General features: G+C 44.1%; 1 protein-coding gene across 4 annotated transcripts in view; it reads left to right on the forward strand.

Moving 5' to 3' along the window:
* Positions 1-13,221, forward strand: part of TRMT12 (tRNA methyltransferase 12 homolog) — a 20,371-nt gene extending 7,150 nt beyond the window's left edge. For all 4 annotated transcript variants that reach the window (XM_069065268.1, XM_069065270.1, XM_069065271.1 and 1 more), the window contains one exon: positions 1,041-13,221. In XM_069065268.1, coding sequence (XP_068921369.1) covers positions 1,041-1,508 — 468 coding nt within the window. In that variant the 3' untranslated portion in view covers positions 1,509-13,221. The remainder of the gene's footprint in view (positions 1-1,040) is intronic.
* Positions 13,222-22,305: the final 9,084 nt, after the last annotated feature.

The raw sequence follows: 22,305 nt of genomic DNA on the forward strand, positions 1-22,305 counted from the left end.
CCCTTCCTCCCTCCCTTCCTCTCTCTCCCCCCTCCCCCTCTGTCCTCTCTGTCTCTCCTCCTCCCTCTCTCTCCGCTTCCCTCCTTCCTCCCTCCTTCCCTTCCCCCCTCTCCTTTCTCTCTTTCTCTCCTCTTCCCTCTCTCCTTTCTCTCTCTATCTCCTTTCTCTCCCCTATCCTTCCCTCTCCCCCACTCTCTCAGTCTCCCCTCTGTCCCCCCTCTCTCTCTCTGTCTCTCCTCTCTCTCTCCTTCTCTCTCCCCTCCCTGCCTCTTCCCCCTCTCTCCTCTCTCTGTCTCTGTCCCCCTCTCCCCCTTCCCTCCTCCCTCCCTCCCTCCCTTCCCCTCTCTCTCTCTGTCTGTCCTTCTCTCTCTACCTCCTCCCCCCTCTCCCCTCTCTCTCTCTCTCCCTTTCTTTCTCTTTCTCCTCTCTCCCCTCTCTCTCCCTTCCCCTCCCTCTCTCTCTTTTTTTTGCTTTTGTTTGGAGGGCAATTGGGGTTAAGTGACTTGCCCAAGGTCCCACAGCTAGTTTTTGTGTTAAGTGTCTGAGGCCGGATTTGAACCCAGGTCCTCCTGACTCCAGGGCCAGTGCTCTATTCACTGCACCACCTAGCTGCCCCATCTCCCCCTCCCTCCCTCCCCCTCTCTCTCCCCTTCTCTTTTCCCTCTCTCCTCTCCCTTCTCTCTCCCTCTCTCTCCCCTTCCTCCCTTCCCCTTTCTCTCTCTCTCTCTTTCTGTCCCTCCCTCTCCCCCCTGTCTCTCCCCCTCCCTTTCCCCCTCCTCTCTTTCCCTCCCTCCCTCTCTCTCTCCCCCTTCTCTCCTCCATTCCCTCCTCCCTCCCTTCCCCTCTCTCTGTCTCTCCTCTCTCCCTCTGTCTCTCCTCTCTCCCTCCTTCTCTCCCCTCCCCCCTCTGTCTCTCCTCCCTCTCTCTCCCTCTCCTCCCCCCTCCCCCCTCCCTTTGGGCTTTTAATGTGATGACCCATTTGAATGGATGCTGCACTTAACCTCTCTCTCTCTCTTTCTCCCTCTCCCCGCTTCTCTTAGCTGAAATTGTGGAGCATTGCTGACAGGGTGAACTTGGGGCTCATCCCCAGCTCTGAGGAGGGCTGGCCCATTGCCTGCCAGGTGCTTCGCCAGGACACAGGGGGCATCCTGCATATCCACCACAATGTGGAGTCCTTCCCAGGGAAGGAGCTTCAGCTCCCCAGCAGCAGTGAGGCAGGGCAGAAGGAGCAAAGAGCTGCCAGAAATTCAGGAAGGCAGACACCAGTAAAGGTCGCCAAGCTAGAATGGCGAAGGTGGGCTGAGGCTGTGTCTGCTCGCATCGGAGTCTTGCTTCTGCAGCTGCACAGAAAGCCATGGGAGACCCGAATCCTGCATGTTCAGCTGGTGAAATCTTATGCTCCCCATGTGGATCATGTAGTTTTGGATCTGGACTGCCGCCCCCTCTCCTGCCCTGGTGAGGGTGTTGGTAAAGCTGAGAGGAGCTGTGGCCAGGGGCCCAAGGTCTGAGGCCTGGGCTCCAGGGAGCTAGGAGTTCTGAAGTCAGAAACTTCCTTCCACTTCTTGCCCTCCTAGCTCCTACAAATGAATCTTTCACATTTTTATAAGGATTTTTTAGAGTAACTGGTTATTAGAATATCTCTTCCAAGGGCTTGGTGTAAATCTGAGACTGAGTGCTCCAGTCACCAAAGTCTTGTCTTCCGCTCTCCTCTTCCACTAATGATGAATAGTCTTCTTTCTAAACCTAGCAAAGGCTGAATAGCTTGTTGGTCTGAGTGATCTGCGGAGCCCTGTTCCGCAGTTTGGCTTTGGCTCTGTCTTTGTGGCCATAGACAAGCTGCTTGGACTGTTGGCTTTGAGTCTCCTCATCTCCAAGATGGGGTTACCTCTGAACTACCTCATGGAGCAGTTGTCTGAGGATTGTGGGTTTGTAATGAGTTTCTCAGAACCATTCCGGTGGTCTCAGCATTTACAGATGCAGCATCGTCAGCCTCTTGGAGAGCTTCGCATTGTCCTTTGGGGACAAAGCCCTTGGCATGCTTGTGGCTGCTGGCATATGGTGGCTCTGGGGCAGGGTGAGTGTTGGGCTTGGTTTGGTGAATACGAGCCAGAGTGGACCAAAGTGATGCCAGACCTTGAGCAGCCTTGGAAATGCTTGTCCTTGGCCCTCAGTCCTGATGTCTTATAACTTTGACCTTCTCAATTGCTTCTTGTATAAGAGTGCTGCTAGAAACTTGTTGATTGCGCTTGGTTTCTCAAGAGTGAATGTTGAGTTTTCAGGACAGGTTTTTATTTCTTAGGACTCTTCAACTGGACTCCCTGCTTTTAAGGGCCCAGGCTTACCATGTTCTCCCCTTGTGATGCCCAAAGTGCTGTCCAGCCAGCATGGGGCCAGCTGGATTTCAAAGCAATGCACTATGATCTCCCTTCTTCTCTGTTTGTCTTAAGTCTTGGAATCAAGTCCTGCACCAAGAAAAGGGCTAGAAACAGTAAAGGTGCAGGGGTGGCAAGAAGTAAGGGAGTCCCCAGAGTTGTACTTTCCCACTCACAGAGGCTCATGGAATTTCCAAGTCAGGGACGTGAAGCTCCATTTTGTTTTAAGGTGCCATTCCTAGCCGTCCTAGTGACCTCTCACCCACCGTTCTTGCAGTCCCTGCCAAGGGAGAAGAGGGGAGCAGCTTTGGAGCCTTGGGCAGCCAGTTGTCCATTGTCCCAATGGCTCCCTCTCTCTAAGAGGACCTTGTGCTCTTCCACTCCCTTATGCTTCTGTTGACTCCAGGCAGGGACCCTCTTCTTGAGGAAGTGCCCAACTCAAATGATCATGGCAGTCCATGGGCAAAAGAAGACCTTTTTGTTATCGAAACATGCTACCCAGCCTCCTTCTGAGGAGCCTACCAAAGCCCTGGGCCACGGGGTCACCTACTTGTCACTTTTTTGTAAGTGTTCCATGAGAGGCTCCAGGTCTTTCACCTTTTCTCTTCATCCAGGCACTTTGAAGGCCTCTGCTGGATGGGTTTAAAGGGCACAAAGCATCAGTGGCAAAGCCCAAAAGGAAGCCGGAAGGGCTTGGTTTTGTCTTTTGTATCCTAGCACTATGTGCACATAGTAGGTGCTTAATAAATGCTTAATGACTGGATGAATTGGATATCCAGAATATGGATCCCAGACCATGTCCTACCAGAATGCTCTGACCATAGTAAGGGCTTAGGCCCAGGGCAGGCAGAGCTGGGGTGGTGTCTGTTTAACATCCTGGCTTACACTGGGGAAACACTCATATGGATTAGGGAAGTGTTTGGGAGAAAGTTGCCTCTAGCTTTTCTTCCGGGAACTTGGGACAGGCCTGTTGGCAGTGGCAGGCTTTCCTTCTGTCTCAATTGAAAGTCAACATTTTCATGAGACCTGAAGCATAGGAAAATAGGAAATAAAATTAAATAGTGTCTGAAGTATGTTAAGCCTCTGTAACCACAAGTGCCTCAATTAATGTGTTGGTTTAGGGAAAAAAGAAAAGAAAGAAAAAGTGTGATTGAGAATCAGTCCAAGAAATGTTTGTTGGGCTCTTGTGTCTGTTAACACAAAACCAGACATGGTAGACGTAAAGAAACGTGGTTTTTGTTATAGGAAAAGGGTCATTGTGGGCTCTGGAGGCACGCGGGCCCCTGCATTGGAAGGTTCTGGCTCCAATTGAAACTGGCATTGTAGGGAATGGATTCAGGTGGCTGAGTCAAAGGGAGGAGCATGATGGAAGAGCTTTTATTAGCCACTTGCTGTGTGGTAGGCATTATGCTCTAAGCTCCAGGCATGGAAATACAAGCTAGCAAGGTGGCCATGGAGATGCTGAGCTTGTAACACAGGAATCCAGGGATTGTGATCCTAGAAGCTACCCACCAACTTGCTTTTCATCATCTGCTAGGCCAGGAGCCCTGCCTCCTGCTTGGCCCCACTGAACCCAAGCATAGGGTGCTAGACTTGGTCACAAAGACATGGGTTCAAATCCTAGCTGTGTGACCCTGGGCAAGTTACTGTATCTCTAAGCCTCACTTTCCTCATCTGTAAAACAGGGATAATGCCTTTAGGACTGGTCTGTAGTATGGATTCTCACAAGGCCCAAATAAGATAATGTCTGTAAAGTGCTTTGCAAACTTTAGAGCACTAACAAAATGTCTACCATCATTCTTTCATGATGATTCCAAGGGAGCAATGCTCATCTTTCCATTTTCCATTGGAGTGATAAAGACTTGACCTTTCCCAGAATTCCCATGAACCAAGCCTAGAGCATCAGTTCTACAGAAACATATTAGCCTTAAAGACAGAATTGCATCTTGGCCCCTAACAAGCCTCTTTGGAGAAAAAGATGTCAACCTTGGGTACTTTTCATCAAAGTTGGACTATTTCTCAGAGACTTTTTTCAGGCGTAATTGAAGCAGCAACAGCTACTCGGGCTGACAGGTGATGGTGGCACCTAGCTGGGGCACCCCAAAAAGGAGAAGGAATGAGGACAGAAACCTGGAAGATGAGAGCCATGATGGGAGGACCAAGGTGGGGAGTCCAGTCCAGGCTGCCCAGGTAGGGGTGTGGACCAGAATACAGCCACCGGCAGAAGCTCGAACCCCAATAGTCTGGCTTTCAGGGTGGTTTGGTAACCAGGGGGCTTACCACCAGCATGGGCCAGGCTCACAGGTGTCACTTGGCTTTGTTACTGAGCTTTGTTTCCACACCATCACACCAGCCACTGGGCCTACCATACTCTTGTGAGGGTGGGGAATAAAGAGAGCTTTAGGTTTGGCCCCATTGTCTCACAGCTTGGGCCTAGTCAGCCCAGCAGCTCCTGGAGTCCAGCTGAAGTTGCCCTTAGTGATTCTCCTTTGGCTTAGGCCTTAGATTCATTTTTCCACCATTCCATGGTCTGCAGGTGCAGGACCATTTCTATCTGAACTCCATCAGAAATGAAAAAAATGAAGCAATAATGACATTTCCTATTTCTGTAGTCTTTTTAGGTTTGTCATGTACTTTACAGACATCTCATTGAGCCTCCTGACACACTTGGAAGGAGGGAACCTTGTTAGCATCATTTTACCAGTTGGGAAATTCACATTCAGAGAAGTGGCTTGCCCAGGGTCACACAGCTAGTAAGTGTCCAAGGCAGGATCCGAACCCATGTCTTTCAGATTTTAAATCTAGTGTTCTAGTCCCTGTGGCATGCTGCCTTTCTGGAACATAGGGACTCCCCATTTTTAGCTTCAATTTGAGCCAAAAACTTGATTACAAAGCTTGGATCTCTAACAGCCCTTTCTTTATGGGCCCTTTGCCCTTTCTTTGACTGATATCACAAGAGCTAGACAAAGGTCCTTTGGGAACATCATGGGGAGTCAGGAGAGAAAGTTTGCTCTTATTTGGCTTTTTAATTAGCATCTCTATCTCTGCTCTGCCTTGAGCTATTTGGGGAGCCCCTAGCCTCTCTCTGCTTCTCCAGTGAAGGAGGAAAGCTGCTAAGACTTGCCCTCAGCAAGGATGACCTGCTGTGTCTGTTGTGTCCTTACTGTATACGATGTATTGTGGGAGATAGAATAACTAGGGAATGGGCCCCAAATCTAGACATCTAGAGTGCCCAGCAGTGTAGTTATTGCCATACAGCTTCTGTGTGAATGGTGTAGGAATTCTGAGGGTGAGCTCCCTCCTGGCAGAGTTAATGTCAGTGAAGGTTTTCAGCAAGAGGTGGCATCTGAGGAGAAAGAAGGACATTGGAGATGGGCTCGTGTAGAACACAGTGGAGAAGGTGGGGGTGGGGAAGGGCTAGAGCTAGAAAGGCAGGAGGGGCTTGATTGGAGGTGGTCTGCAGCGCCAGGCTAGATAATAGCTGGTGTTTTGGTCCCATAGGCAATAGGACTCACGTAAGGGACCTGAGCAAGGACGATAAAACCACCAACAGCCCGGCATTCCCAGCTTTGTGTGTCCCTCTATGTAGGGGGCATGTCCCCAGCCTTATAGCCTTCCCTGCCCAGAGTAGGGGCTTTCCCGATTGCATGTCTTTAAGTGTTTGCTTATGCCTCCGGACACCCCATGTTATCACACCTTTGTTGCTCTTTGGCTGGAAACTAGACCAAACACAACCTTGTCCCCAACAGGAGCTTATTCCTAGTATGCTTTGCACATTTCCTTGCTCTGATAAATACCACTTTCCCAGGCCACCCATCACCTTGCTTGTCGCTCTCCCAATAGCCAAGGAGGCTGCATCTCTGTTCACTTTACAAAGGGCCTAGGTGTGGGTTACTGGCCAGCCCATCTGTGCACTCCTTAGGAATGTTCTTGGAGAGCACCCCCTGTCCTGCTCCCTCTGAGACTGCCTCACTAGGATGCCCCTAATGTTTGAGTAGTCTGTTCTTATAAGAAAAACTGACCTAATAGGCAGTTGAGCACATTGGTTCATAATCACGATTGTCCTCTCCTTCAGATAGTTTAAGAATCTCTCCCTTAATGTCCTCACAGTTGTATTGCCTTCTCCAAGTCTGCTCTTTCTTTGGTATCATTTCTGCTCCCTGCCCCCTGCCCCCTGCCCCTCCCCCCCACCGTGATGAATGAAATACAGACATAGCTCCACTGTCCTTGATGGAGAAAAGAGTTTATTGGAAAATATCTGTAAATACATGTATATCTTTCATCTGCTTGTTGCTGTCTTCCCATTTGCATCTTGAAATCTCCTCCAGGAAAGTCAACAAGCATTAGCTTCCCTGGGTCTCAGAGGACTTTGCTTAGTTTGGTCTCTTTGCCAAGCTTCCTTTAAACTGTTTTTTCCCTCTAGTGTTTCTTGCTGCCTAGTGAGGTAATATTCTTCATAATTTTCCATAGGATTTTATAAATGACTTTCTGTCCTTACCTTCTGTTGTCCCAGGGTGCCATATTTCCCCTCTTGGGATTTAAATCAAGTATTTGTGGACTCAGGCAGCTTCCTAGCTCGTATTTGTTATGGCCATTCATTTATATGAGTTATGGTTCTGTGTAAAGTTCTTTTTGCTGGTGGTGTCCTTCCCTCCATCCATTTCCCATTTTTTGGAAATGTTTACATTGCATAGCATAACTTTTTCTTACCTTCTACCTTTGTACTAGTTTTTTTGTTGTTGTTTTTTGCTTTTTAGAGGGGGGAAGGTAGGGCAGTTGGGGTTAAGTGACTTGCCCAAGGTCACATGGCTAGATTTTGTGTATGTGTGTGTTTGTGTTAAGTGTCTGAGGCTGGATTTGAACTCAGATTCTTCTGACTCCAGGGCCAGTGCTCTATTCACTGTGCCACCTAGCTTTTTTACTAGTTTTGTACTAGTTTTGATCTTGGCTCTGACAAATCAGTGGTCTTACTGTGTGCAGACAGTTGATTCAGGGACAACTCACGTTGCTATCCTGTTGCCATCAGATCCCTTTCTTTTTATGTCATGTTATTCACTGCACTCTGCCTCTGAAACATACTGGTGGTGTGACCCTGGACAAATCACTCAGACTCCTCAGTTCTCTAGACCACTAGTGTCAAACTTAAATAGAAAGGAAGTCCTTTAGGCTGCATAATTGACTGAGAAAACGACAAGTTAACATTATCTACGTTATATTATATTTTTAAAAAAACATTTCTCTATGACATTTTCATCTGGTTCAGGCCCCACATGGGAGTTTTGCAGGCTCCAAGATGCTTGTGACCCATGAATTGGACACCTGTACCCAAGGCGACTCTCTCAGACTCTTGAGTTGCAGAGAAAGTGCCACCCTGCATAGGTACAGGGAGCTTCCTTACCTTTGGGTTCTCTCCAACAGTGAAAGCACAGGTCAGTCCTTCTCCCTATTCAGTACATGCCATGTTCAGCCCCTTATGAGACGACTTTTCCTAGAGTATTTCTGCTGTCTGTCTAGGTGGTTCGTCAGACTTTCACCATTTGCACGCCTCATTCCTGAAGCCACATTTTGTGCAGCCCTCGTCCATTCTGTGAAAGCACCCTGGCACATGTGGCAGTGCTGACCCCTTGTAAGGTGCATGCTTCACTTCTCCTGTTCCTAGGTAGGATCACAGCCACAGTATTTCTATAGGAATACAGCTTTCGTTTGATTATAGGACTTGGTGGAGAAATAGGGTTGGACGTGTAGAAGGCCACAGCCTGGGGCAGCTCTGCACGTGGGCACCCTGGGCAGTCTACAGGCCACAGCGCGTTAGCCATCTCTCCAGTCTGAAATACTGTGTAGCAGGATTTAGAAGAAAAGGAGTCTTGGGAGGGCAGTGAGCTGCTGCCCTGTTCATCTCTTCCTCCTTTGCCTTATCTTATCTCCGTGCTTTTGAAGACTAACAATGTTAGAAGTGGAGAACAGCCCACGAGGTTGTTTTCTGGTGCACCTTCTGGACTGCCCTGGGGGGGTGGGAACTGGAGCAACAGGGCAATGAGAAGTGACTCCCTTCTCAGGGTGGTACACCCAAAATCATAACCATCCTCATCTGCCCCTGGACTGCAGACAGGCACATGTGGCCCCAGGGACCACACGTTTGGAGAAGGGAGGCAAAGGGGGAGGGCAGGTAGTTCTCTGTGACCCTCTTCCTAAGCCTGGAAGAATCTTGACTGCTTCCCTTCTACCCTCCAGCTCCCAGGGAGGGGATGTCTTCCCTGGTTTTCACTCATGCTCAGGAAGTTCCAAGCCTTAAGCTTGGGAAGATAAAGCCCCACTGACTAGCATACCATCTTACCCAAAACTCCTTGGAAATATACACATACGGCCCTACTGGGCCCCAGGGCCTTGGCTTCCTAAACAGCCCTTTGGTACCACGGTACCACAGCTGCATTCTCTGATCGTATCACCCATAACAACAGCTGTCTTCCAAGCCGGAGCTTGTTTCCCAGATGCCAAGGTTGCTCTGTCTTCCCTCAGAATCTGAAGAGCCAGACATGCCTGCTATTTGACTCCTCTCTCTGTCCCTTTGAAAAAAACAGGCTCATTGTTTCTCCTGAGAACATCCTGTCCCTGTCCCTGTCCCCATCTCCATCCCCATCTCCATCTCTATCTCTGTAGCCCCCCTGCCTGGTGTTTTGCTAACCTGAAATAATTGGCCTTTCTGGCATCCGGGAGGGAGATTAGATTGGAAGAAAGCAGACCCTGATGGACCGACAGAGCAGAAGCTCTTCTGCATCAGCTGCTTCAGCTCCAGGGCAGTGTCCTCTAGATCTCCACCCGCCCATTGAGTTGGACCATTGTCCGTGACCCCGCTGCTGCCCACCTGCCTTCTAGAGGTTTCTTAATTTCTCTTTCTCTGTTCTCTTGAATCTCAGAGAGACTAAATACTACAGAATAATGGTTACCAGCCTTTTCCAGAGAGAATCTCTTTTGTATGTAGGACAATTTTGTGCACACCCCTCCCCCCCCAAGATAATTCTGTTGTTAGACTCAGCATCTTAAAAACAATAGGTGATAACAAATGGGTTCAGTAATGCTCTCATTAATTTTTTATTTTATTCATTGCAGTGGCACCTGCAGACCTTTGAAAAATAGTAATATATTTGTGCAAGATGTTATTTATTCTTTCTGTAGGAAGTGTGCTTGTTTATTATACTGTACCATATAGTGAGATGAACCCTTGCAATAACTCTGGCCTTCCACAGACTGTGGTTTTGATAATAGAAAATCTGAAGTTTGGGAAGCGCCAGGAGCCCCAGGTACAAATACTGCCTTGGAGCAGCAAGCCCATTGCCCACTCAGAGGCTTGTTTTCCTCATCTGTGACATGGGACCAGAATCATCATCTACGTCACAGCCTGTTGTGAGGAGCAGATGTGAACATACCTGCCAAGGTATTTAGAAACCTTCAAGTGCCGAGAAAAATGCAGTTACCGCGATCTCCAGTGGACCAATGCCATGGGCGCTCTCTACCTCATAGGGCTGTGGGGAGGGTGACGCTTTGTAGAAATGTGACTTGTCATTATTAACTGTGTGCTTTACCTTGAAAATACCCTCTTTCTGTTTGGGGACTTGGAGACCACTAAGGAAAGCAATACCTGAAGAACTCCTCACAGACTCTTACCTCCTGAGATCCAGATCTCATTTCCCCCTAAGGCGTAGAGCATGCCTCACTTTCTAATTCACTCTCCAGAAAGGCTCTCGAAGAGTGGCTCTGATTTCAATGAGAGAGAGAGAGAGAGAGAGAGAGAGAGAGAGAGAGTGTGTGTGTGTGTGTGTGTGTGTGTACACAGTGATCCAGTGCCCCTCTTCCTTTTTTAAGTGTCTACTTCGCCCTCTTGCTAGTCATGGCCCTGACATGGGCTTCCCCTTTGGAAATCTCATCTCTCTCTTGCCTCTCCCCAGAGGAGTGGTGGACTGGAGTGTGCTGATTTGGTTTAAGCTTCTTTGTCACAGTACAAGGTTTGAGGGGTTGGGGTGGGGGTGGGATAGGGTAGTATGGGGTAGTTAGTGGGAAGCAGTAACAATGTTGGGGGAACAAAGAGAGAAACGTCATCTCAGTTCATGCTGAGACAGGACCGGCCCAAGTTTACTTAGTTTCAAATAGAAAGCCATATGGGCAGGGTGGACTCAATAAACTTGCTTGTTTATTTTAAATGAATGCCAAGGCTCAGTGAATTAACTGCAGTTTGTTGGTAACTGATAGTGCTTCCTAAAGGGATGGTTGAATTTTGCAAAGTCATAGGAACAGAGGATTGTAGGAGCCTCTAAAGTCAGCTATGTGGACCCCTTATTTTACAGAGGAGGCCCAGGGAAGGGAAGGCACTTGCCCATAGTCACAAGGAAGAATCTTGGTAGGGGCAGGACTTGACCCCAGGCCCCCTGACTCCAAATCCAGCCCTTTTCCACTGTATGGTTACCTATCGGTGTTTTAATTATGACTCTCAAAAGTGATAATTGGCAAAAGTTATCTACAGTCAGCCTCATTTTGCCTAATTAGTGAGAGGTGAAGGGAAGATGCTGCCAGTATTTAATGGACCCAAGTTCCAAATGATCTGAATGATCACCACCTGTCTCCTGCCCAGTGGGCTGTGAATACTTAACCTCAGGCATGCAGATGAGTCAGAAAGAAAATAACAATATTCCCAGGATGAAATGGAACAAAACTGAGGGAGCTCAAACTATTGAATGATGCCAGGTTGAATTACTAGCTGTCCAAATAGCTCCTGCCCCCACTTAATTCTTCATCACCAGACAGACTAGTAGACTAGCCCAAACCGAAAGAAATTAGGCCTCTGCTAGCCTGCATCTCTTTTGAGTTCCTTAAAGCTGCTGGGAATAAATAGAATCTCTGCCTGTAAGACATAGTGTTCAGTAACTTCAAGGGGATTCCAGTCAGGACTGCCCAGTGAGGGAGAATAAAATGAGAGTATTGATAAAGTGCTTAACACAGTGGCCGCAATATGGGGATGCTATCATGATCATTGTTATTACAAGATAACTCAAGGGCTGTTTCTCTTTGCCCTGCTGCCTTCCCTGAGTTCTGTCTCATTTTCTATTCCCCTGGTCTCTTTATAGGATCATAGGAAGGAGCCTCGGAGGTTATCTAGGAAAGTCCTGTTCTTTTATAGTGGAGGAAACTGAGGCTCTCAGAGTCACATAGATAGGAAGTGGCAAAGCTGGGATCTGAACCCAGGCCCTTGGGCTCCTTCCACCAAATGACACCGCACTTCCCTTTGGACGGTACCACATTCAGTTGTGTGCAGTTATATTTTCAGACCAATGTGGTCACATAGTATATTCATGGGCAATTTTTCAGTTCGTATTTATTTTACGCTGTTTTTTTCTTTAATAAGAATAATAATAGATAGCCAACATTTACATGGTGTCTTCAATGTGCCAGGAACTGTGTTAAGTGTTTTTTTCCGGTTATATCTCATTTGATCCTGACATCAACTCCGAGAGGGAGGTGCTATTATTATCCCCATTTTACAGATGAGGAAACTGAGGCAAACAGGGTAAAGTGAGTTGCCCAGGGTCACACAGCTAGTGTCTTGTGGCTGGATTTGAACTCGGGTCTTCTTGATTCTAGGCCCAACACTGTGGTGCTCCATAGCTGTCCTTTTAGCTTTTTTCTTTGCTAATCCAATTTCTTTAAATTACCTGAAACAAATGGAAGATGGGCAGGTGGGGGGTGGGTAGGGAGATACTTATTGGCCAGAAAAGAATGGAAGGGACCAGAATGCCAGAAAACCTTCTGTAATCACTGAGCCCCCCAGGCACAGTTTGGAAGACATTGTACTAAGAAAAATAAGAGCCTAGAACTTGAGCCTGTAAGCTTGTGCTTACAGACAAGGGGCAGCACCAGATGATTGCTGGAAGGCTTCTCCACCTCCTGACTCCTGGTTGTAATAGAATGGAAGCCCTTTGAGGGCAAGAGCTTTTCACTTCAGTTTGGACCCTCTTCTGTGCCAGGTACATAACAAATGCTTAACAGATTTTTCTGAAATGAAATTCAGACTGCTCAGAGGAGGAGGCAGGGCCAGGTTCCATATTGAAGTCCTTCCTCGGGTAACCACTCTTTTCCTTCGCACCACCCCCCATGCCCCAGTACAGCTCATTGGTAGCTGGTGAAAGTTGGAAGGAAGCCAATCATTGGGCCATTCTGGGCAATTGGGTCTTCTACCCAAGCAAAACAATAACGAGGCATCATTTTTGTTTGTGTGGAAGGGAAATCAGTCTAGCAAGTGAGGGAGGGAGCAATGACTTGAGATTCTCAGAGGGATACTGGCCAAGATCTCGGGGAGCTTAAAGGCCCCAAAGTACAAGAAGAGACCAGGGAAAAGGGAGGAAGCAGCAGTGTATTAAGACACTGGTCATGTCTTCTCACATTCATCCTCTGCACCATGGAGCCAGACTCCAGCACAGAATGAAGGAGGAAGACAAAGATCATTCTAGAGTTAGAGGTAAGCAAGGAGTGACCCCAAGGCATTGGACTTCCTGGTCAGAAGCAGTGACAAGTATGGAAAAGAGGAAGGAGCACCCTGTGGAACCTAGCCCTGCCCTGGAGTGGTGATGTCTGGGGGGTGGAGCTTAAGCCTCAGGGCCTTGCTGGTGGTGGTGGTGAAATGAAATGGTCAGATGATGGATCACAACTTGAGAACGCAAGGCATTTCCAGTGAGGAACTGGAGGGGGGTAAACGGCATCATGTACTGGTCCATGTGGAAAGAGCTGTTTTTCTGAACCCTGAGAGTTTGCATTGTAATAGAATCAAGTTGCTCTGCTTCACAATAAATTCTTATGAGATAAAGGCTGTGCAAGTGTTTTCTTTCTGATCCCTTCCCATGTAATAATCACTCTATAAGCAAAGGCTTCTCTTACGTGATACAAAAGGAGAGAAAGCATCGTCTGCATCCAGCTTCCTCAGTTGTCCTCCCTAACCATTCTCTGTCCCAAACTCACCCAAGCATAATTCACAAAAAAACCTAAGATCTTAGAGGAGAAAAGGGTTGGGGGGCAACAGCTTTATTCCCCTGCTGAACTCAAAGCACACCTCCTTATCCTAATTCTCTGCCCAGTGAGGCAATGTGATGTTTAGCAATGAATTCAAATCTTCTTCCACAAAAATTTAACTATAGGGGTCATTGAACATTGAAATGGGCTCTTTCTTTGTCATAGTACAAAAAGGACATTTGGATTGGACAGCCCTTCCACTCCACTTCATCACACCAGCTACCTCTATAAGGATAAATCCCAGGGTGTTTGCACCCTTTAAGTGACTAGCACAGTGCTAGATGGATGAGACTAAAATGTCCACATGAAAACTTGTGTTGTTGAGGATCAGATTCCAAACAGAACTCATCTCCCCTCCTCAACTCCAACTTCTAGGAGTCTCTTTGGGGCACTCATCCTGATCACCCAAGTTCAAACCTCTCCCTTGTCTGCTCTCAATCCCATCTCCATGACATTTCTTTTTTGACCCTCTTCTTTCCACTCACAAAGGCCCTACTTTAGTTCAGGCCCTTATTTTCTCCCCACCCCCAAAATACTGTAACAGACTTATTGACTGGTCCCCCTGCTTCCAGTGGCTCCCCTCTTCAATCCATTACCGAGGCCAAAATCATTTTTCTGAAGTAGAGATATGGTCTTCTCACTCTTTGGTTCAAAAACATGTAAACTTTCCATAGATCCCTATTGCCACTAGGATTAAAAAATAACAAGTTCCTCAAACTGGCATGTTAAGAATCTCCACAATCTGTATCTGTCTCCAACCCAGTTCTTGCTAGTTGTATTTCATAGTATTTTATCCTTCATGCATTCCAGCAAAACTATTACTAGCTATTTTCCACACTCCACATTCCATCTCCCACCTCCATATATTTGCATAGCCTATCCACTATGCATGGCATGTGCTTGATCCTCATTTCTGATCTCTGAATTCTTCCTTCAAGGCTTAACTCAAGGAAGCCTTCCTTGATTCCCTCAGATATTAATGCTCTCTCCCTCCCCAAATTACATTATATTTACTTATCAATCTATTTGTTATCTCTCCCTTGAAGGCAAAAGTGATCTTATTTTTGTCTTTGGATCTCCCAGAACTTAGGCACAGTAAATTTAATAGATTCTTAGGGAATTGAATCCTAGCCCATTTCCAAAATGGTGGTTTCTCTGTAGGGCCACCAGATCATATATTTGGGTTGAGAGCATTATTTGGACAGCCATCTACATGGCACCAACAAAACTATTTCCATGGACAAAGGAACTCCTTGTGGATGGAGAAATCCTCCATAAAAGGTAACCTAACATCTTGGAAGTCTTTTGCTAAGGTTGTTAACATTGGGTAGGTCCTGGACTCTTCATCTGTTATCTCCTGCTCTCAATACGTGACCACAGCCACTTCTTTTCCCCACCAGCCATATTTTGGATGATCTCTGTTATGCCACTTTTGCATAAGTGAGTAATGTTTCTTTTGATAAAATATAACACCTGTTTTCTCTGCCTTCCCCCTCAAACCCTCCTAGAAAACAGGAATAAATGGGCCTTCCCAATATGGTAAGTAGTATCTATTTAAAACCAGGAGCTTGCTGTATTTGTAATGGGGATAAACTAGAGGCTTTTTCAGTAAGAACAGGAGTAAAGCAAGGATGTTGATTATCATTCCTTTGCTTTGATATAGTGCTTGAAATGCTAGCAATAGCAATAAAAATAAGAAAAAGAAATTGAGGGAAAGAGGAAACCGCTTTTTGTAGATTATGTGGTTAATTTATCCCTAGGGAATCAACTAAAAAATTGGTTGGAAAAAAAAAAACTTCAACAAAGTTTCAGAATATAAAAAGCCTGCATCAAACACCAGCATTTTTGTTCATGCAAAACCCAGCATTAAGCAACAGAAAGAGAGATTAAATTTAGAATAACTGTAGGATTTATAAAGTACTTGGGAGTCAGCCTTCCAAACACACACAGGAACTGTATGAATACAACTATAAAACACTAAAGAAATAAAGGCAGACCTAAATAATTGGAGAAATATTAATTGCTCATAAGCTGGGCCAATGTAATAAAAATGACTATTACTTAATTTACTTATTCAGTGTCATCTACAAATTCATCTAGAGAAACATAAGGTCAGGAATCTCATGGAAATAATGCAAGAAAAAGTGGGAATGACCCAATACCTAATACCAACTCTCAAACTACTATAAAGCAGTAATCATCAAAATGGGCAGCTAGGTAGCTCAGTAAATCGACATCTTCCTGAGTTCAAATGATGTGTGACTCTGGGCAAGTCACTTCACCCTGTTTGCCTCAGTTCCTCATCTATAAAATGGGCTCAAGAAGGAAATGACAAACTACTGCAGTATCTTTGCCAAGAAAACCCTAAATGGGGTCACGAAGAGTCAGTCATAAATGACTGAAGTACAATCATTGAAAGGACATGGTGCTAGTTAAAAGATAGGCCAGTCAGTGGAACAGATTAGTTATACCACATACAGAAAGCAAATGACCTAGTAGCCCAGTGTCTGATAGACTCAAAAGGACCCAGCTACTTGGAGGAGGACTTTTGTTTTCACAAAAACTGGTGGGAAAACTGTAAAGCTATCTGGCGGAAATTAAATTTAGAGCAATTCCTCTCACCATGTATCAAGATAAGTGTCAAATGCCTTAGATATAAAAAGTCGCATAATAAGCCTTTTGGATATATAGATGGGGGAAGAGTTCATGAGCAAACAAGGAATGGAGAGGATCACAGAAGACAAAATGAACCATTTCAATTACATAAAACTGAAAAGTTTTTGCACAAATGCAGCCAAGCCACAGCTAAAGTTAGAAGGGAAATAGTTTAAGTGGGGGGAAAAATCTTTGCAGGAAATTTCTCTGATAAAGGTCTTTATAAGGATATAAGGAACTGATTGAAATTTATAAGAGTAAAAATCATTCTCTAATTGATAAATGGTTAAAATGAATAGGCAGTTTTCAAAGGAAGATGCACAAAGTAGCAACAGCCATATGAAGATAATGTCTCAAAATCACTTCTAATTAGAGAAATGCAAATTAAAGCAACCCTGAGATTAGTAAAGTTTAGAAAAGAAGAAAAAGGGAGAAGATTCTGGGAAGATAGCGAAGTAGGTCGGAAAACTTTTGGCTCTCCTTCACAAGTAAGACAGAACATCACCTCAGAGCAGCAGAAATAACCATGGGGTAAATTGTCCTCCTAAAACAATTTGAGAAGACCCCAGGAAAGACCCAACCTCCAGGGGTAGAAGTTCCAGCCTGAATGAAGTGCTAACACCCCCAGGCTGATTCTGCAGAATCGAGCAAACCATAAGCCCTGATAGCAGCTGAGTTGATTGGCAGCCTCAGCCTTACAAACTCATTTTGCAGACGTAGGAGTCTGATGTCAGTAGAAGACTGAAGGACCTTCCACTGTCGAGAGATGCCAAGCAAAGCTGTGCTGACCAGACGCATCCTAGGATGGAGCATTGGAAAGGATCTACCACAACACCTGGTGAGTGCAGTAGTGAGGGACAGGGACCCTGTTGGCTGTCGGCACTTGCAGGAGATCAGAGTTGGTTTCAGTTCCTGAGCAGAGAGGATAGTTGTAGTTTGCAGCCACCAGAGGGACTTCAGGGAGCAAGATCATTTGTGGGACAGTGTAGCTGAGGGTCCTGGTTGTGGCTTAGGAGTGGAGTGGAGAGCCCAAGGTTGGGCCCTGAGACAGACCTCAGAAAATAATAGTAAGAAGGACTTGAGATTTGGGGCATCATACCCCATACCTCAGGACTACAACTTGATTACATTAATAGCTACTAAAAACAAAATAAATAACAATTAGTAAACAAAGGAGAAAGAACCCAACCAGAGATAGTTACTATGGGGTTAGAGAAGATCTGGGTTCATATTCAGAGAAAGATAATGGAGCTTAAAAAAAAAGTCATTCCTTTTTCAATGAGAAATCAAGTGGTCCCCAGTACAAAAAGAATTCTTGGAAGAACTTGAAAAGGACTTCAGAAAATCAAGAAAATTATGAAAAGAAAGTCAACCAATTTGAAACAGAGAATCAAAAACTTAAGGAAGAAAGTAGTTCTTTGAAAACTAGAAATGGACACAGGAATGCTATTGATGTTCTAAGACACCAAGAAATCATAAAACAAAACCAAAAGAATGAAAAAATAAAAGAGAAAGTGAAACATGTCATCAGAAAAACCAACTAAAATTGCCCTGAAGTTCTGGAACAAGAAGGCAAAGCAGAAGTAGAAAAAAATCCACCGATCACAACCTGAAAGAGATCCCAGGAGGAAAACTTACAGGAATATCATACCCAAGTTTCAAAGCTCCCAGGTTAAAGAGAAAATATTGGAAGCCATGAGAAAAAAAGACAATGTAAATGTCATGGAGTTACAGTAAAGATTACACAAGACCTAGCAGCTGCTATGTTTTTTTTTCCTTTTCAAATTTCTTTTTTTTTTAGTTTTCAACATTCACTTTTATAAGATTTTGAGATCCAATTTTTTTTTCTCCTCCCCTCCCCTCTCCCTTCCCCAAGACAGCATGCAATCTGATATAGGTTATACATGTGCAATCATATTAAACATATTTCCACATTAGTCATGTTGTGAAAGGAGAATCAAAACAAAAGGGAAAAACCACAAGACAGAAAAAAAGAGAAAATGGTGTGCTTTGATTTGCATTCCGACATAGTCCTTTCTCTGGATGTGGACAGCATATTCCTTCTTGAGTCTTTTGGAATTGTCTTAGATCTTTGTATTGCTGAGAAGAGTTGCTTTTATTGTATATGATATTCTCCTGGTTATAGCAGCTACTATGTTGAAAGACCATAGGTCTAAGAATACTGTATTCCACAGAGCAAAAGAACTGGGGTTGCAAACAAGGGCAATTTACGCAGCAAAGGTAAGTATAATCCTGAATAATTAAAAAATGGACATTTAATTAACTGAAAGACTTTCAGTTTTTGTGACAAAAATCTCAGAACTTAAGGGAAAATTCGATATATAATATCCAGGAGAAATATAAAGTGAACATTAAAGACCAATTATAAGGGATTCAATAAGATCAAATTGCTTACTTCATATATGTGAAAATATTAGCAGTACTCTTATGATTGTCATCCTTATTTGGGTAGTTCGAAAGAAAGGCTTGAGCTGAGCTGAGTCTGATGGGGTGATTCTAAAAAAAATAAAACTGTAGGGAGAGTTAAAGAGGAGTAATTATCTCATACAAATGAGGCATAAAAGGAAAAATGAATACAGAAGATGCTAGTAGGAGGAATGTGGGTTAAAGAGGGAAATATATACATACACACATATATGTCTTCTAAATTCTGAAGGAAGAGGGCAAGGGGATAGGGTAGGAGATAAGGGAGGGACTTTTATGGGGTGGGTAGGTAAGGGAATAGGAGGGCAAGGTAGTGGGTAGAAGTAAAGCAGAAAATTGAGGAGGGATAGGGTAAATTGGGTGAGAAGGATAGTGAGGAAAAATAGGAAAGAGGAACATTCACAACAAGTAATTGTAGCTTGGAATATGAATGTGATGAATTCACCAGTAAAATGGAAATGAATAGCAGATTAAAAATTTGAATTTAATAATATGTTGCTTTCAGGGAACATTATAAAAATAAGAGAGACACTGTAGCACCAATGCAATATTTACAGTGCCCACAATCATGATAAAGACTGTGACTATAAGTATCGCATGATGTTCTATTGCAAAATATACCAAACTCTCCAGATAGAGGACAGAGCTGAAGCATTTATTTAGACACCAGAAAACTGAATCCCAAAACCAGTAAGCCGATTCCATCACACTACCAAAGATATTCAGAAGCCATAATAACGCTGAGAGCCACAGCATCCTTCAGCCTTCCCACAAACCAATACAAGATCAATATTTACTCACAAACCTCTCTATCTCCTTGCCTCAATCTCCTCTTTCTCCCACTGTCTCTCTGGCTCTGACCAGCTTCCTGTGGGCTCTGCTTCCCTTCAACAAACTCCTCCCACCACAGGCTCCATGTGACTACATTCAGCCTAGTAGGGGGGCAGAGTTGATCTTCCAGCAGGGAAACTTTCTGTGGGATCTGCTGCACCCTTCAGCAAATTCCCTCCATCACAAGTTCCATGTTCATTCAGCCTATTAGGGGGCAGAGTTTACTTTCAAAGGAGGGGAGGTCTTCAAACTCCCCCCTAGGTCTGTTAAGGGGCAGGGAAGATCTTCAAATTCCCATTCCCATTACATACTCACAAAAATAAAATAAAAAGCAGGAATGGAATTTATCATGTAAAAAAAAGTAGGGATGGATGGTAAACATGATCTCAGACAAAGTTAAAATTAAAATATATTTAATCAAAAGTGAAAAATAAAGAAACTACACTATATCAGCAATATTATTCAATATAACTTTCTACCATTTAAAATACCTAGACAGTATAAAATACCTGAGTGTATACCTGCCAAAACAGACACAGGAACTATATGAAAATAACATAAAACACTTTTTATACAATAAATTCAGATCTCAATAATTGAAGTAATATCATTCATGGATAGGTAAAGCCAATATAATTTTTTAAATGACGCTTTTACCTAACTAATCTGTTTGTTCAGTGTCATCCCAATTAAGTTACTAAACAGTTATTTTACTGAGTTAGAAAAAATAATAAAGTTCATTTGGAAGAACAAAAGGTTAGGAACTTCAAAGAAAACAGGAAAAAAGATGTAAAGAAAATAGATTCAACAGTATCAGACCTTAAACTATATTATAAGGGAGAGCATTGTTGAAATGTAAAAAGGATAATTTTGATTATTTTAAATTAAAATTTTCTTGTATAAATAAAACCTATGTAGCCAAGAATAGAAAGACTGCAGAAAATTGGGGGGAAAACCTTTCATAGACAATCTCTCAGAGGATGATGTCTTGACTTGCAAGGTGGAGTTGGAATATTGCTGTAGTGTAGAAAATGATGAGCTGCTGGTGGTTGATTTTGAAAAATATGGAAAGACTTGGACCTATGAAAGAAGATGCTCTCCACCTTCACAGAAACAAATGACAGGTGGAAATAAGCATAATATGTATGGTCTTACATGTACGTGTATGAGTGTATGTTTCTAGATATCTATATATGTATATATACCCACCCTTAGTTATGCCTTCTGTAGGGTGGGTGGGCAGGAGCGGGGAGGGGAATAAGGTAAAAAGTACAAAGCAGAGAACAAAAGAAAACGAAAATGGAAGCAAGGAAAAGCTGGGCAGCTTTGAAAACAATGTGTAGTATTTATTTATTATATAGGTTTTCTTGAAATGGAAATTTATTGTTTTATATTGGATTCTCTCCTATGGCCTGCTGTATACATGGCAGCAGGCCATGTATTTTGTATTTAAGTTTAAAATTTTAAAAATTATAAAAAAGAAAAAAGAAAATGACAAATGTTGTATGGACCATAGGAATATTGGCACATTAGTGCAGAAATGTTGGTGAAACTGTGATTTGACCCAGCAGGAACTATGCCCCCAAAGTGACTGTGTATAGTTTTTGACCCACTGATAGCACTGCTAGGCCTATACGCCAAAGAAAGCAGATAAAAGAGAAAAAGACCTATCTGTTCCAAAATATTTATAGCATATCTTTTTGTAGAGACAAAAAAACCTGGAAACTAGGGCATACCCATCAATTGTAGGATGACTGAACATATTATGGTAAATGAATGCAATGAAATACTATACATTCAGATAAACCTAGGAAGATTTTATGAAATGATGCAGAGTGAATTGAGCAGAACCAGGAGAACAGTATTGTTGTGGTACCTTCCTTCTCCAAGAGGACCAGTGACATCAGGAGGATGATGTCTTGACTTGCAAGTGAATTGGATTTAAATGAGACAGAGCTGTGCAAAGTCATCAGCCTAACTCTTCTTCTCCAGAGTCATTAGAGTCCGGTGGCAAGACATAAGTCAAGAGGACTGGCGATGACCCAGAATGCACTGGGAGACCTTGGCCTTTTAAAGCTAAGGTCTTTCCCGGGTCTCAGTTGGTCTAACCAATGCCCATTCATTGGTTAAAGGCTAGGTTAAAATTGAGACAAAAGATGGCCTACTTTGCTTTCTCAAAAGAGCCAATCTGGGAAGGGAAGACCCTCACAGTTTCTGGCCAGGACAGAAAACAATTGCTATTTACACCCAGTCTGAGCCATCAGAATCCAAACAATGAGTGAAAGTCAGAGCGATTTGGGTTTACAGGCGGAGTCACAATGGGCTTTTGCAAAGCCTGTTTTTTTCAGAGCGATTTTTCAAGGAATTATAAATGACGATGCTTGAGACAAGAGTTCATTGACTCAGCTTCTTGAAAAAAAAATGATAGAACAAATAAAGAAGAAAAAAATCTAGCCCTCAAATGCCAAGATACCTGGTGAAGTATAAATGATAAAAAATTATATTCCTTTGGACGAAGCAGCCACATGTAAGGGCGTGACTCTCCACATGGACAGAAGGATAGAAGGAAGCGAAAAAGGAAGAAGAAAGAGAAGAAGAAATGTAGCAGCATGCATTGCCCAACTCGAACTGGCCACTTGGATCCCCAGGGAGCGGCTCCTCCTCACAGATTGTTGTTCATCCTTCATTGTTGGAGAGGACGGAAGATATCAGGAGAGTGATGTCTGGACTTGCAAGTGAATTGGATTTAATTGAGACAGAACTCCTCCAAGTCATCAGAGTCCAGTGGCAAGACATAAGTCAAGACGACTGGTGATGGCCCCTGGAGAACAATATACAGTAACAACATTGTAAAGAGAAATCACTTTGAAAGCCATAAGAGTTCTGATCAATTCAGTGCCCCACCATGATTCCAGAAGACTGATTAAACATGGTACCCATCTCCTGAGAG

Source organism: Petaurus breviceps, unplaced genomic scaffold (genome assembly GCF_028583685.1).
Source record: "Petaurus breviceps papuanus isolate PSGF00001 unplaced genomic scaffold, PetGlider_PUasm1.0 90681, whole genome shotgun sequence".
NCBI classification, from domain to species: Eukaryota; Metazoa; Chordata; class Mammalia; order Diprotodontia; family Petauridae; genus Petaurus; species Petaurus breviceps.